General features: G+C 42.1%; 1 protein-coding gene across 3 annotated transcripts in view; it reads left to right on the top strand.

Annotated features, from left to right (window-relative positions):
* The window catches only part of tei (irregular chiasm C-roughest protein teiresias), a 135786-nt gene that overhangs the window by 30147 nt on the left and 88356 nt on the right, over positions 1–17283 (top strand). For 2 of the 3 annotated variants that reach the window (XM_086838267.1, XM_020959865.2), the window contains exon 2: positions 13582–13739. In XM_086838267.1, coding sequence (XP_086694393.1) covers positions 13682–13739 — 58 coding nt within the window. In that variant the 5' untranslated portion in view covers positions 13582–13681. Of the gene's footprint in view, positions 1–1759; positions 1815–13581; positions 13740–17283 lie in introns of all 3 variants that reach the window. The other variant, XM_086838266.1, reaches the window with a different exon arrangement.

Raw genomic sequence — 17283 nt, 5'->3', positions numbered from 1 at the left:
AGAATGGGTGAATATTTCGAGGCATTCATAAAAATGTCGCAAAAACAAAACGCAGCTGAAATAAAAAGAACTTTATGTGTCATTCATTCAAAACCATGTGAAAAGCATCAACAGCAGAAAACGGATTGTGGGGCCGGCTCCGGGTCCTGGTCTTCCTCCTCGTCCAAAGTAGCCGCTGCCGTGCCGAGTTCAGCGACATAAAAAAATATATATATATAAAAAAGAGAAAATTGTGTGACAACCAGGAATTCCCACGGCCACAAAAAAGGGGTAAAAGTGTGAACACACAGAACGCATTTCCGGTGGCTCACACCGAACTCCCCGCACTGGCAGCCATTGTTATCCTAGTCCGTGACAATAGAATTTTTAATAAATTAAAAGTGTTTCTAGTCTGGACAACGTTTGTATTTTAATTTTCGAGTGTGTGCCATAATAAATTGATATTCCATTTGCATACGCATCTTTTTTTTTTTTTGTGTTTTGTTGCGTTGTGTCCTGTGTGTGTGTGTTTGCGTTTGCGGTTGGTTTCAAGTGTTTTTGACCGAAAAATGTTTGCCATAAATAATATGTTAAAATACGTATGTCTGCTCCTGGCACTCGGCCCAGCAAAGGCCCCGAAAATGAATGGAAAATAATGAATTAGAGCCGCGGCTCTGTGTCACTTACAGAGCTCAATAGATGGGGCTCCAGTAAATTTGCACATTTAAATGGGTCAGTGCTCAAGTGGAGTATGCCCAAAGAGTTAATTAAAAAAATGGATTAGAATATATAGAAAGGATAGCTGTCAGTCTATGTATTTAAAAGAGATTTAAGCGAGAAAATAATGTGTTAAATATTCACTTAAGTTCTTGTGGCAAATATATTCCAATAATATTCCCCAAGAACGAACACTTTCTTAATCTCCGATTCACCTGATTCCCATAAGCCTTTGTTAGCTTAGCTGGTTTTATATATTATCTGTAGCACATATATTCAATATTATATGTGGGGAAAATCTCCATCAAGCTGTGTGCTAATGTATTTCAATTAAACCACTCATTGCTGCAGCTGCAACAGACCATCAAATGGCTTTATGCATCAACATTATTGCACTCTCGCACCGACACATCAATATTTGTATAATTTTTCATGGTTTCATGTTTTCGGTAGGAAATCTCACTCGATGAAAATGGCCTGGCCATATAATTGGGTTTTTGGGAAGAGTCGAAAACAAATACAATTTGTCTTATGCAAACAACAAACAGGCGAAAGAGCGAGTGCGCTCTGCAATTGCAAATAACGCGTCGTATGCGCAATCAGCGACAGCATTTATTTAAATATTAAAATCAACGCGTTTTCCAACGAAAACTATGACATCAAAATAAATGCGAACTCACGTGTGTTTATTCGCTGCCTCTGGGTGTGTGTGGGTATGGGTATAGGTGTGTGTGTGTGTGTGTGTGGGTATTATGTGCTATTCATACGACGAATTCACGCCATTTTCAACACGTGATTTTCACACCGCACACACACACAGTCGCACACCGAATGTTGTTGCATACATTGAGGCGCTTAATTAATCATTTAAGCCCTCTGCTCGAGGCCCCTAGAATCACGGAAAAAGCCATGACGGCGACAACAAACGCAAATTGCCGAAAGAGCTGTCAATGCTCGCTAGTTGTTTGTTGTTAACGTTGATTACAAAAATATATCAATAAATAAATAAAGCATTACACAAAAAGCCCATTGCTAATTTCAAATTATCACTTTATCGTTTCAGGTAAATGATTAAACGGATGACAGATGACGATGATGCCGGACATTAGTAATTATATGTTGGTATTTATGTAATTATGAGATATTGATTAGTGATTAGTATGATAGTCGAAATAGTGGATTTAAGTAATTATTTTTGACTTCAATGATACAAAAATAATACTTGTTAAATATTTTTAATCGAAATTAAAGTCACATTATACCAAATTTTACTATTAGAAGATGATTATCTAAGAAAGAAAGACGTATTTCCTGTGTAATAAACAACAGGGAGTATTTTTCCAATACCCATTTCAATTAATTCCACAAAAACCCTCTCCACACCCGCGTAAAGATGGTTATCTGCTTACATTTACCTATCTAAGCCAATCTAACTGCTGGGCCAACGATTGCCAGCGACACCTTGATAACATTGTCACATAATTAACATGGCGCACGCACTTGACCTGACCCTAGCACGCAATGTTCCGCATACGCCCCGTGGTACCAACGACAAAACATTTATGGCGCTAAATTGTAAATTATACAGGGCGAGGCGGCACAACAACGAGAAATGAACATGAACGCGTCCGGGTTAACTGCTAGGGAACTTGGCTAACAGAACCGGAACCGGAAGTCGCCCGTCATGGCGCAGGCGAAGGAGAAGCAGAAAGAGAAGTAGGTAGGAGCCAGGAGCCTGTTGCCTTTTGTGTGCCATTTAAATATGTCATAATTTCATTTATGTGTGCTCCCTTCCCCCCACCCCATACCCCCACTACCACCCACACCACTCTCTTTCACACACACAAAAGTCAGGCATGTCATGTATTCCAGAGTGTGCGTGGCGTGTGTGTGTGTGTGTGTTTTGGGTTATTTTTATGGCATGCACGAAATGTTGTTGAAACACCTGTCGCCATTTGCCGCCTGCTTGCCGGCATGTTCTGCTGATGAGACGTCATATTTCAGTGAAGAGACTGGAGTTTGGGTTTTGTTGGGCCTAACTCTTCGCGATGAATCTCTTTCGTAGGGTATCGCAACTTCGACCCAACCCTGGTTGGTTGTTGGTTTTTTCGCTGCCTTACAACCGCACGGCTGCAAATTATTTAATTAAGTGGCACTCACCTCGCTAATTGTTTAATTACAGCCGCACATGGCTGGTGTATGTGCTGTGCTGTGCAGCTCGCGGAAACTTTTAGCAAACTGTTATAATTGACAGCTCCAGCCACTGAAGCCGTCACCGTCGTAACCGCCATCCTGGCTTTCCACCCATCCATCACGATGGCCCTGGTGTTTCCTGTTTCCTGTTTTGCGAGTAGTTTGTCTTGGTTGCGGCAAGGCGGTAATTGCCGCAGAGCCTCGATAACAAGCCAGGGGGTATATTTTCCTTTTATAGGATTTGGGAAAAAGAGGGACTTTCTGGCAGAGCATAAGATATATATTTGTATTTTAGTAACAGAGGATTATATATATTTATATTTTTACAACGATTTTTAATACATAAAATAAAAATCTACAAAGTATTAGTTCATCTTTGATCTTTTAACCAATATTTTATTGGGAAAACTGGGTGTAAAGACTGAAATATATATAGACTTATAGCTTTAGTTCCCTGATATTCCCACACATTTCCCTAACTAACAAAATAACATAATTTATACCGCACTGTCTCCTAACGACATATATTCATCCAGCTAATTGATTCGAACGCATCGGAAAATCAAATTTGGAGCTTGTATTCCGATGCAATTAAATTGAATGCCGCATTTTTAGGGGGCAGCGTTTTTGTGGATCGTTTAATTAGCAAAGGCATAAATTAGTTGCATGCTGTGCGGGCGAGTGCTCGATTTATTGATGTGTGCGGCCATCTAAAATTATGCAAAATGCAATTTTATCTAATTAAAATGGACACGAGCCAGGACACGGACACAGGGACTTGTGTGGTGTGGTGTGGTGTGGTTGCCTCCTACAGCGACTAAGCCTTTAATGAGCTTATATTTATAATTTTCTGCACGCTGACCTCCCGACGCGTATGTGTGTGTGTGTGTGTGTTTGTGGCATATATGGCGCCGAGTGCATAATTCGTGGCATAGTTTTGGGCGCGCTTTGCTTTTAATTAACCTCGATGGCGGGTTAAACGCTTCGACACAACCACGAAAACAAATACGGCAAAAATATAGCCGAAAGCCCCAAGTATACACGAACTGGCAGCTATATAGCTGGCTATATTTTCATTTGGCACGCCACATAAGCGTTGGCAAATGGATAAATATAAAATTTGTCTCCGGGTGCTGTCCCCTGCGGGGAGCTCCGTTCGTGTTTCCGTATCCCTTTATATGTTTCTTTTTTTTCTGGTCTGGTTTGGCCTGATCCACTTAACTTTATTAAAAAGCTCACCTCAATGTATTTCAGACCCAGTTTCACTTGCCAGGACCTCGTCTTTCGAGTGAAAGGCGCATCATATTACACAAGCGAATAAATGACGCAACTAGTCGAAGTCTAGACACGGTTCAAGAACTGAAATTTAAGGCAAACCAAAAAAGAAACAATAATTTTTGATATTTTAAATCATAATCTTAATCAATATTGTCATATCTTGTTTAAACACTTACTAAATTTTAAAACCCAATTACAGTGTATTACTGGACTCGTCATCATTGTCGTCCCTTGACATTTTTTACCCATGCATTTATTTACCACATTTTCCCTTTTCATTTTACTGCCCAGAAGTGTCTCTTGTTTGGCCATAAACAATTTGCGTTGATATAGAATTTCCGGTATGACGTAGATATGCGAATGAAATGCTTTTTTAAATGTTTACCGCTTTGGTGTGTAGCCTTCGTGCCACATGCAAGTGTCGTTGGTTGGCTCCCTATTTTTTTTTTGGTGCATTCTGCTCCATTCTGATTTTCCAGGTGACTTTTTGGCTTTCTCTGTCTCACCTTTTTGCCGTGTGTTTTGTTTGGCACGCAAACTTTTGCCGCTTGTATCGAGCGAGGGTCATGTTTCATGCGGCTTCCGCTCTGCACCTGTGTGAGTTCCTCCATTTTCGTTGCCTACTTTCTGGCGGCAGTCAACGAGCGAGTTGTGAGAGTCTCTGTGTATGTGTGTGTGTTTGCGTGTTTCTGGCCCCAACTTTCGGTCGTGTTCAACGAAATTTATGACGACAATCGTGTCTATCTGTCCGACTGTTTGTCTTGGCCTGTTGCCTCTAAGCGTTTACCCGATAAAGATCACACTTTAATCGAGGCAGTGGATAGTTTTTAGGGTGAAAGGAATATTTACTTGAAAGAAATGTATATGTTTAGGATATATAAATATTTTCATTTAAAGTATCAAAATTAAGAAAACCCTTAAAAAAAACAACAAAAAAGGTTGAAGGAGGCTTTAAACCCTTAAAGGTGTGTCCAAACAAGATACGAACATTTAAACAAAATTATATTGCATACTCTTAAGCATATTTAAAGGGTTCTTAAACCCCTTTCGCTTTCAGTAGATATTTTAAAGATATTCTTTATTTTCCCATTAACTTCTCATTCCAAGTGGCACATTTTCCTGCCTTCCCATGCTCCGCTCTTAATTAACCAGAGATTTTAAATCATTCCATGTCTCTCTGTGTGTGCGTGTCTAGCTTAGTGACCTGGAACTGCACTCGTTGCCAAAAACAGAGTGTGCCAAAAATGCACAGCGCCTAATGGGAGGGGGAAATACGCAAATCTCGCTCCATCTCCATTTCTACGGGGCCGCCGCACATAATCGAAGACCAAATGAGAAATTCTTGTTGAAGGTCCACCGAATAGGGGCCAGAGTCCCGTTTGACCTCGTTTCCATTACACCCTGCGCCTAAAAGTAGCCTCCAGCAGATTTAATGCATCCGCGCGAGCTCGCAGCGGGGATACACAGAGACAGCGGGTCAGCTCCATCATTTCGTGTCCATTAAATCGTTTTGCTTCAGCCGCTGAGTGGTTATTGATTAATCGCCAGTGGGGAATGTCTCCCATGCTCTCTCTCTCTCTTTCGGTGGCTCTTCAGCACCCTCTCTCCCTCTCTGTGTGTGAATTCAAGTGTGCACGGAAGCGCTGATAGCTGATGTTGGCATGTGGGCTTTAAGGCAGCACTTACGTTAACCCATTAACGTCAGAGAGATGTTGGGCGCCATAAAAAGTTTCTCAAAATGTTTTCTTATCACGAGAACCGGCACAGATTGCGGACTGAAGTGGAAGTTTGTGGAATATTTAACTAGTTGGGTGGAAAATGTTTGCCACATTGCGATGTAAAATCAAATCCTTGGCGGTCTTCAAGTAGGTAATCAAAAATTAAACAGCCAAAAGCTTGGACTAACAAATTGTATATCATTATTATTAGTTTGCTAATAATTGCTGGAATGCTATTTAAAATCAAATTTTAGGCGATCTAAAACTATGATATCAAAGTATACTAGTGAATTTAAAAGTAAAAAGTAAGGCGTGCATTAATATAATATATATTCCTGGATTATAAAACCGTTTGCAGCTTAATAGTTTGCAATATAAAACTGAAAAGCGGAATAGTGCATTATCTATCACAATTAAAACACGATTTTTTTGGTTTATAAGTATGCGAAAATATAATATATATAAAGCGAAATGACTTAATAATAAAGTGAGTAAAATTTATATACATGATTAATTATTTTTTGATAGTTTTTAGTTTTGTTCCTGATATGAATCTTAACATTTTCAACAGATTTAATGCTTGTTGTATCTGAAATCCCTAAAGACTTTAGATTGACCCTTGACACGTGGTATTTAACAATAAATCTCCAAAGACCTGAAAACATTTGTGCTCGTTATGGATATTTAAAAAAAAAAACCCATAATCCCCATTAAGTAACCCATAAATGCACCAACGACTTTAAATGCATATTTTAAATGGCCGCCACAATTGTTTTTAAAACTTACGAGAGAGAGTGAGGAAGAGAAAGCCACAGAGGAATGCGAATGCCCGGTTATGATTTCATATTGCTTTTCGTGTATTTTCACTGATTGGCTTTGGCTGCTCATCGATTCATTACATTTCGCTTTCCCCCCTAAAAACCAGAAAAATAAATGCGGAATTTCGTCTCTCGTATGCGCATTTTCAATGGCTGGCAATCAGCGGGTCCTAAAACTATGCACCATGCATTTTTCACCAGCCGCAGAACAATGATTGCCATTGTTCGCCGCCGGGGCGGGTTGTTTTGTTGATTTACTACTGACCCGATTTTCGGGCTTGTCAACACAATGGCATTGCAATAGTCCATATATGTATTTACATATACGTATATGTATGTATATCTTTGTATATGTATGCAGCGTGTAAGCCCACACGTGGCTGGTCGGCTGTTTGGCTGCTCGGGAATTTGTCGCCGCTGCCCGGCGCTATGTGCAACTAATAGTTGCATACATTCTGGCGCCCGCGCGGGTTAACTTCCACGTTGCATAACTCTGGGCGCTGCCGCCGCATATGCAGGCCATTGTTTCGGGTAGGCAAGCAGGCATGCAACAGACATGCCAGGCCCTGGAAAATGCCCCAAGTTATTCGCTGTAGTTTTTTGTGAGCTCACAAACTCCCTATAGCCCCCAAAAAAATGTGCCTCGACTCAGGTCCTTTCTCTCTCCCTCCTTTCAGCGCCCAAAAATTGTTGCATATTTTGTGGCACATGTGTTGCCGTAATTTGGTTTACACGTCCACGACTTGACAGGCAGCAGGAAAACTGTGGCAAGCGTTGACGAGAGGCAATGTTGGGGGTCGCACGAAATGGGAGTTTAATTTGACTTTTGCTTTGGAAAAGTGTGTACATGACTTTTGATCTGAGAGTGGAAAATGTGTTTCCTAACTTCAAGGGATTTAAAAAGGGAGTTACTAAGAACGAGAGTTTTTGCTGATTTTCTCACAAAACCCCAAGTACTTTCATTAATTAATTTGTAAACTATTTAGGAAGCTTTGTTCAAGTCCCAAGATCACTTTAAGCTTGACATCGCCTTGACTTTCGATCGAACTCGAATTGTGTCAATTTATGATGCCGATATACATATACACATATCCCCAATGGAATGTCCTGCTATTATTTCTTTCCTAATACCAGCTCTCTCGGCTGCAGTTGTGCTGCCTTGGCATTCTATGATTTTTCATTGTGCCAGTCACTCACACTCGCACACCCTTATTGGAGGTCCTTCAGCTGCCTCTTGTGTGATATTGAGTGCACTTTGTCAAAAGTTATTTTGCAACATTTGCTATTATGCGCTCGATAACAATTTTATAACATTTTTTCCCCCCAGCCACCCTTGGTCGCCATCCCGTTTTTTGCGTTTCGCAATTTATTGTGTTACATATATTATTATTGTGTACTGAAAAATGCATTTTTCATGACATAACAACGACCCGTTTGGCATTGCCATCCCGAATTGGGTTGCATTGCGCCCGCTTTTCCCATTTCCCATTTTCCATGCACTTTCTCTCACTCTCCCTCTCCCTCCCCCTCCGTCTCCAGCGGCAGTGGGCAAAGTTTTGGGTTGAAAAATGGCTCTTGGCCTGGGAGCATGAGAGCCTGGGCCGGGAACCTGGTTTCGGGGCCTGCCCTCGCCACGGCATGCGTATAAATTGTTTGCGACAGTAATTGGAACACAATGTTAAAGCATGAAATTTTAATTTGATTTTCGATCGAGCCCTCCCTGAGTTTATTCAGATAAAAAGCTGCCACTGAGTTGAACCACTTTGAAGTTTCCCAGAGAGTTGCGGAGCGTGGTTAACTGGACTTGATTGTGGAGCACAAGGCACAAATATGATTGCATATGCTCTTGAGCCATTGAGCTGGCTTTATGATGCTTTATTTTATTTATTTCTTTGAAAAGTTTATATTTACCACAGGTTTATTTTAAGGAAATGAATTATTCAGAGAGAGTGTTTAAATAAAGGCTGAAGTCTAAAAGGGGCGATTCTTAAAGGAAAAAAATATTTACTTGGAATTTGTGTGTTTATTGAGAAGGCTTAGGTGATTTTCTACGAATCTTAAGAAATATATTTTAAGGAAAGAACGAAATAAGTGAGTTTTAGCTATGACTATTAAAACTTTCAAAGGTTTATATCTAATATTAAACTATTGCATTTACTAACTAGTTATTGGGGGGGGGGGGCATTAAACTTTATTTTTGTAGACTTTATTTTCTGTTTTTTTCTTAAAGCAAATATAATAAATTCAATAATGGTTCAATAGCTCTTCAATTTATATTTTTCTTCAATCTTTGACATTTTCCAAGTCCGTCATTTTCTGGGTGAACTTGCCTGCAACTAGTTGTTGAGTTCAATTTAGCAGCTTGATTGTTTTTCAACGCTTCTCTGGCTTCCGACGACCTCCTCGGCCATATGCCATCGCCTGATGGGGCTTCCACGGCACTCTCTGGCCAAATCGAATGGCATTCTCCGGCAGTTTCCAGGTAACCCACATGGCAACATGCCAGTTACCTGCTGTTGGCCATTGTCTTGACTCGTCTTGACTTGACTTGGCATTCCAGCTGTCTTTGTTTTGGCTTAAAGCTGGCTCGCTCGGTTTCTTTGGCTTTACTGAATCCGTCGTAATGCCGGACGATGAATGCAAACTCGCTTCCAATTAATCACAAAACCCTCTTGGATGGTAGAGGAGGAGCTTCCATGGGATATCAATCATTTAGCGGACAGGACACGCTTATCGATTACAATGAAAGCGAAGCCAGCTCTCGCACACACACCACATGTGAGCAGTTCAAAAATTCGATTAAAATTCAGCAGAGAACAGGAAAAGCCGGCGGAAACAATAAAGGCCACAACAACGAAACTCGCATCATTAATTTTTTTGCAGCAAAAATTTATCGCCTATGATTATGCAGGGCGAGGAGAGGGAACACACAACACACAACAAAACAGAGTAAAACAGAATAGAACAGAATGTTTGTGCATAAAGCAGACAAAGGAATAATGGGAAATATAGGGGAAACCCATTTCTAACTTTGCCGCCAACGGAATCGGAGGAGGGCTCGTTTTTTCGCCTACCAATCATTATTCAATATGTTGACTTTTGTGCTTTCCACATTTGTTTCGCTCCAAGCCACATAAGTCATGTTGTCGGAGGGAGGGTGGGAGGTAGGTGGGAAACTGTGGAAATTGTGGGGGCCCCCCTCCTCTGAAGACAAAGAAAAATTTGTTCAAGTGGCTCAAGGGGGAGGAAGGGAGGAAGGGAGGTAGAGGCAGGCAGCGCGTCGATGTGGAAATTGTGATAGTGAAAGGATGGAAAATGGAGAATGGCAAATATGAGGTTGGAGGCGGGGCCCTCAAACACTTTCCCTGCACCTCCCTCTACCACCCTGAACAATGAACTCGGTGGCAACACTGTCGAAGTTGTTTAACTTTGCATTTGTCCCCAACTCCTGCTCGTGCTCCTTTTCGTCCTTCGCTTAGTGTGTTGCCTTTGATTAAGGCCACCTACAAGTGTCAGCTGGGGCATTGTTTCGAACATTTCAGTTTCAGGTGTGGATTTCCCCAGGTGAGAAATCACTAAGCTACAGGCTCTGCCCCCCCTTTAAAGCTTCAACATAAATTGAAATAATCGGTAATAATGGAATGCATTAGATTCATTCCATATTTGCCCATAGCAAATGCAATTAAAAGTTGGTAAATTAAAAGCAAATACAAGGGCCGAAAAATTTAATTACGCATATTAATTCCACCATGGCGAAATGAAAAATTAAGACTCTGTTTATCTTTATTTATTTTGCCTGGGCAACTGGCTACTGGCCACTGGCATTTCGTTTGCAATCAATAAAGCGACCACAGATGGATTGCCCACACAGTCTCCTACGGACGGACTTATTGTTTTTCCCCCTCCATCCCCCCGCGGCAGAAGGTGTCAATTATTGGGAAGCTTGTCAATGGAGCGTTTTTCCTACTGGATGCGGTATAAAAATTCGAGCAGCAAATGAACCTTTAGCTCTGTCTCCCTCTCGGTTTTGTAAATTTAATTTGCGTTTGCATTTGCCGCCCCACTGCTCGCCCTCTCTCTATTGCCTGATGTTTTGCGGTTAACCGAAAATGTTCGGATGCAACACATTTGCAGTTTTGCAAAGCTCAACACGAAATGATTTCATCCAGCTCCATCCTCCGTCCTGGCCCGCCCACCAATTTGGTCCTTCGAGCCGTATCGCAGGGATCGTTTGCATTGTTGCGGTAAATTGGTAAAATTTACATACCATTGGCTTTTATTGTTTATGTATCGCTGGCATCATCATGAGCTGCACGATGATGGCTTTAAAATTGTGGCGATTAAAACTTGCAGTTGCAGCAAACAGACCTGTATTCATTTCTGTTTTTGCTTTTATTTTAATTGGTCTGGCCAGAGTAACCTTTATAATTGGCATTTTCTAATTATTTCACAGTTTATCAAGTTGTTAGTTTTGCACGAGTATTGATTTGTTCAGTCAGTGGCTTCAAGCGGAGTCAAGGGTTATGTCAACCATTGCAATTATGTGTTAGAACTATTAAAGGGGGGATTATCGATAAAAAACTATCTTAAAAAGGTCAATTAAATGTAATACTAATTAATTTAAATCGTTTCTTTAAGTTCATTTTAAGCAACGTCAACTTTAAGCCCTTACTTCCATTTAAATCCCATATATCTCGGGCCATTTTAAAGCTCTTAAACCAGTTCACATTTCGACCATAAATATGGAGAGCACACCGGCTTTTAAGTGTTTCGCCGTCCAAACGTGCCAGAAATGTGAAAATGTGGTGGGTCAGTTCTTCTCTTCCTTCGACAGCAGCACCTGCCGTAAATGGTTGTTTTTCCTCCGATTCCGTTGCGTTTTTCCTGCGCCATATGCTTGATTTATACGATAAAGAAAGGTTGCTTTCAGTTGGGCTTTTAGCCGGACCTTGGTCAACCTTGGGAGCCGCTGTTAATATACAATCGGCATGTAATAGTTTGTCACATGGCTGCGTTGTATGCCCTGCATAATGACAGCTGTGCGACATGTCATGGTATCCCAGAAGAAGCAGCTGCAACAAATACAACCACACAGTGGCAACATGCAGAGTCACATATTGATGATGTGCGTCAAATGTCACCGCTGCTGCTACTGCTGCTGTTGCTATTGCTGTCAATTTTGTGGGGATTCCCCCGTTTGTTTGCCACTCTGTGTTGTCCGACATTCAGTATTCTCTATTCTGTATTCAGTATTTCCCATGACAGCGGTTACTTCATTTATGTTGCTTAGTTGACCCCTATTGTTGCCGCCTTTGTTCGGGGTTTTATACCCGGTAGAGTTGAGTTAGCTTGTTTTTTTAAATCGGTAAAATTATGACAATATTTTGAATTGCCATATTTTGAAGAACAGAAAATAAATGCAAAAATATGAAATATAAAGGTTTATTGATTTGAGATATCAAAAAACATATTTAGATCATGTTAGGGACCTATTTTTAATGATATATCTTAATAAAATTTGTCTTAATTGTATTAACTTCTCTTTTTTAACATCCTTTTGCAAAACAATTTATAATATTATTAGGGTATCCCCTTGTCGTGATCCCTGATTTCATGATGTATTTCATCTATTTCCACTGTTTTTGCTGCTAATATTGCTGATGCTGCAGCTGTTGTTGCTGCTGTTGTAGCCGTTGCTGCTGTTGTAGCTGTTGCTGTTGCTGCTGTTGTTGCAGATTCTATTGCTATTGCAGCGTGCATTGTTGGTGCTGCTGCTGCTGCTGTTGCAGCTTGTTTGACAAATTGATCGCGTGATATGTTTGCCCAATGCTGTGTCATTGTTGTGCTGTGGTGGCCACACACTGCTGTCGTTACTGTTGCTGTTACTGCTGCTACTGTTGTTGCAGCCACTGTTTGCCGCCGCACAGGCATATTGGGGCTGCATTAGTTGGCGCTTGAATGCAGTGGCAGTGAACTCCACCGAGCCGAGAGTGCAGTGCAACACCCATGCATGTACATTTTGTTCTCGAAATTGCTTTCGATGTAAATCGAAACCTTTGTACCCATAGTCGGTCGTCCGTCGTCCTTGGTCCTTGGTCCTGTCCGGCAAATAGCAAACCGTCGTCGTCGTAACAACTCTAAATTGGTAAGCCCTTGTCGGGACACCGGAAGAATCTGCAGCTTGAAAATCTTTGCCACTGACTTTTGATTGGGCTCACATTCCACAGGAGTACAGCTCGGGGTCCTTTGCTGGATGGGTCTCGTCTCGCATATGCATAATCAGGACTAGGACCCGGACCGAGGCAGGTCTGGGATTGTCACAGTTATGAGAGGAGTGGAGGTCCTGGGAGTCCTGGCAACGTCAATTCGTTAACAGCAACGTCAGCTTTGCTGCTAATTTTGTTTGTCCTGTTTCACCACCCGCCCACACACACACACACACACACACACACACACACACACACACATGGACACTGGAAACACTGTTGGATAAAAGTATGCGCACGGTCCGAGAGGCACTCGCTATCTCTCACTCTCTGTCCCTCTGTCCCGCTCGTTGGGCGCCTTTGTTTGTCCTGCACTCCAAACACTGCAGACAAAATGCTGTCGAAAATGTTGCCTGTTGGCTGATGTCTCTATTTTCTGTCTCCCTGCCCGCTTCCGCCTGTTAATCCGCCTAGCGTTATGCAACAAAGTTTTTGTGGAAAATTAATTAATTTCATGTGCAAACAGTTGTTAGATTTTTACCTCGCATCAGGTGGATAAGGTAGCCGGTGGCGTAGCCTGGCGACTGTTTAATTGGCTTAAACCCTTTTACCTTTGGCCGTGCTCTCCATTCTAATTAAATGCTCTGTTTCATTCCGTTTTGCGTTTTGCAGATCCCTCAACAAATAGTACACATGTGCCAATCTGAAAGCTGAGCTGGGCTTCGGACAAGGAAAATCCATACCAACGAATTCCGGGACAAGTGATGAAGTCATGAGACCGACATTCGATCGACGCCTCTGGATATTATTGTTCATTATTTCAGTACAATGTAAGTAAACTACTGCTTATACTAAGACATTGCCTCGCACATATGTTGGGTCCCTTTTTCTTTTTTTGTTTCGTGTGCCACCGGATTGGGCAGGATGTGGAAATGAATGGGCCAAGTGGCCTCAGAAGGCCAAGCAGCTCGTATATTGCCGGGGCAGAAAGAATGGACCACTTTGTATGCCGGCAACGTGTGAAAAATAGTTCACAGATAATCGCAGTCAGGCAGGTCACATTATTTATGCGCCAGCACACATCCTCGTCCACAGCCACTACATCCTTGGGATCCGCTACCCTTGGCTTGATATTCTATGCCACATGCAGCAAACAAAGCCATTTCTTTTATTTGATGTGCGTTTTTGGGACGGGGTTTGAGCTGCGAATGAGGGAGGGAGGGGGTCAAGAGCGAGGAAAGCTGACCCTGGGCATCCTACGGGCAACCAAAAACAGGTCCTGCATATCAATGCCAATGGTCTGTAAATAAGCTGAAATCATCCAGGCTCCCTATGCTTGGCCCCGCTCTAATGCAATGAGTAATATGCGATTGTCAATGTCTATTGGGTCCACGGGGCGTATGAGTAATATTCGAGACCGTGATTCGTGCTAATAATGGGTTTTTTCTGCTTTTTTGCTTTTCGGGAAAAATAAATTTAGGGTTTGTGAATCAAAAACTGCTGAAATCCGGTTTCAACTTATGTTTTTTAATGAGGCGAACCAAATGTATTAATATCCATGATGTCCCCCATGGCGTATGAGTAATATGATAAGAAATCTGTGAATTAGAACCTACATCATATTCAAAATTAACTAAATTTAAGACCGAATTTCAACTATAATCCCCTTGTTAAATTCCCAAACCCTTTGTGTCTCGTTCGATTTAACTTTTATATAAAATATCCTCAACCTTTCACAACTCCAGACACAACGTGGGGTCACTTCAAGGTTGCAGCAATCTGGTCCAAAGCCAAAGCACTCAGGAAAACCTCATCCTGTTGGAAAAGCGAGGCAAATGCCCGACATATTCCCCGGCAGACGCACAGAGCGAACGGAAACGGAAATGCGCGTTCAAGAATTTTAATCTGCATGCGCAATTTCGCGTGTGAGCTGTATGCCAAAAATGGCGCGCACATGTCTGCCAACTGGCGACTGTGTGGCACCACCCCTAGGACATACCCTCCCCAGGATACCCGGCATGCCCCACTGCGGTGCGCCTTGGAATTTCACGCGTTTATTTGCGTTTACGAAATGCGACCGGCTCCCGCTAAAGTTTTGTATGCGTTTCCTGTGAGCTGCCGGCGTTGCCTTTTCCTTCTTGTGAGTGTATCTGTAAGCGTGGGATGAGCCTGCCCTGTCCTTCCCTTTCCTCCGATTTTTCCGCTTTTCCCCGTTTTTTGCTCTGTTTGCATGTCCGTCCGTCCGCTTCGCTGACTTGTTATGCATGCAAAAAGTCTGTGGCAAATACACAGAGCCAGACCCCTTCCCAGCCCCAATTCCTGCCAGATGGGAGTGACATGCAAAATATTTTTGCATAAAAATGTTTGCCCACCAACACGAAGTCGGAGCTGGAGCCGGAGACTGAGCCAGAGTCCTTGCCGCATTCTGGCAGCTGCATCTTCCTCTTACTTTGTGTGTGTGATGTGTGTGCCCGGGACGGACGGACCGTAGAGAAATGTTAAATTTTAAAGCATTTCAATTTCGCATTTTTGACACACGCAAGTTGAGCATGAAATTTGCTAGATATAACGTTCGAAATTCGTCTCTTGGTATTTTTACCTTGAACGCTTGCCCGGTGCTTTCACCGAATGTCCTTTTCCCCTTGAGGGACTTAATGTCCAGCATTTTATCTCTTGTATTTAAGCGTGGTGCGTTTGCTACGTGCCGGCCATGCCAAAGGACCTCTCATGGACTCCTACTCGATGGCAATGCATAATGCGAGGCGACAGCGGCGATAGGGCATATTTCATATTTAATAAAGTGAAGGAGCTTCGGCAGGGGTCACATTTTATTAGGGGTATGGCGATGCGCTGATGAAATCAGATGGTGATCCGCCACATTCCCTGGATTATTGGAGTGTTTCATGGGCACTTTGTAGGTTATTAGTCGTCGTCCATGCTGTTTTATGGTCACATTATTTCCGTTATGAAAACTGGGGCGACTGTACGTCGTCGGTGGACCTTAACATTGTTAGTAACCAAGTTCTTTTGAGAGAACTTTACTAGGATTTTTGTTTATGGTAGGGAAGTCCTTTCAAGCAAAGACAAAGTAAAAGAGATCTGCGATATTGTTAAAATTACAAGTACTTTCTTAATTTCCCTTCTTTTAAATGTATATATTTGTAAATACCTTCTTTAAAGAACTATTCTTTACTATTAATTGCGAAATATTTATGGCATGGTCGTCGTCCATGCTGTTTTATGGTCACATTAATTCCCTTATAAAAACTGGGGCGACTGTACGTCGTCGGTGGATCATAACATTGTTAGTAACCAAATTCTTTTGAGAGAACTTTACTAGGATTTTGATTAACATGTCTTTGGAGGGATGTCTTTATGGGTGTAGTTGGGAAATCCTGTCAAGCAATGACAAAGCAACAAAGTAAAATTCCAAGTGCTTTCTTAATTTCCCTTCTTTCAAATGTTTATATTTGTTAATACTTTCTTTAAAGAACTATTAATTGCGAAATATTTATGGCCTCCTTAAGGAGCTTGCCTTTGTAAAGCCTTCCCACATCTCCTTGAGATTAATGTAAGTAAATGTTGGCAACTTAAATTTTTGGGTCTACGAAAATGTTCAAGAGTAGTGAGCGTTCCCTGCCCTACAAATCGGAAAGACAACGGAGCAGGAGTCGAGCTCTTGAGGTTCTTGAAACTGCGGCACTGATGTTGATGATGATGATGATGATAGGGAGGTCGGGAGGGAGCTGCGGAGTCGGCGACTTAGTTAGCCACTTTTCTTTCATAGAAAATGCGCCTTTTGTGCCTCAAGTGGCCCGCCGGCCACTCTCCCCACCCCCCTGATCCCGATGGAAAGAAAAATAGAGCTGACTGCAAGTTTATTTTAAAACTCGACTTTTGTGCGCTCAAGTTTACTTTTGTGGGGAATTACTTTTCGGTTATTTTTGTGGCCCAGTCATCGCCTGGCCCTGGTCCCGGTCTCCCCCGGCTGCCGAGTATCTCTTTGCTGATTGTCTTGTTGCTCTGGTGTCGATGCACTGCGTCGGTGGCTTCTCGGTGGGATCTCGGGCTGGCTCTGAGTCCAGTTCGAGGCGGAGTTTATTATGTGCGCCGATGTGCTTGTGGAAAATGCAATTATTAAAAGTTTCGCAAGTCGCCCGCTCCTTATGCATTTAGTTTCCTTTCTCCGCTGACGCCGCCTTTGTTGGTCTCTGAAAATTATAGCTGGCGCCATTTTGCTGTCCATAGTTTTCGTCTTAACCTTCTGAGCTGTCAGCTATTTTTTGTTTCTTTTGCTCTCATTTTTTCCTTTGTTTCTTTTGCTGTTAAACATGGCATAGCAAATGTAGTCCATTGAAAAGTTTCCCGTAAAAG

This window comes from Drosophila serrata, unplaced genomic scaffold (assembly GCF_035046125.1).
Source record: "Drosophila serrata isolate PLE 108 unplaced genomic scaffold, ASM3504612v1 contig_347, whole genome shotgun sequence".
NCBI lineage: Eukaryota > Metazoa > Arthropoda > Insecta > Diptera > Drosophilidae > Drosophila > Drosophila serrata.
This window is presented reverse-complemented; position numbering and strand designations above follow the sequence as displayed.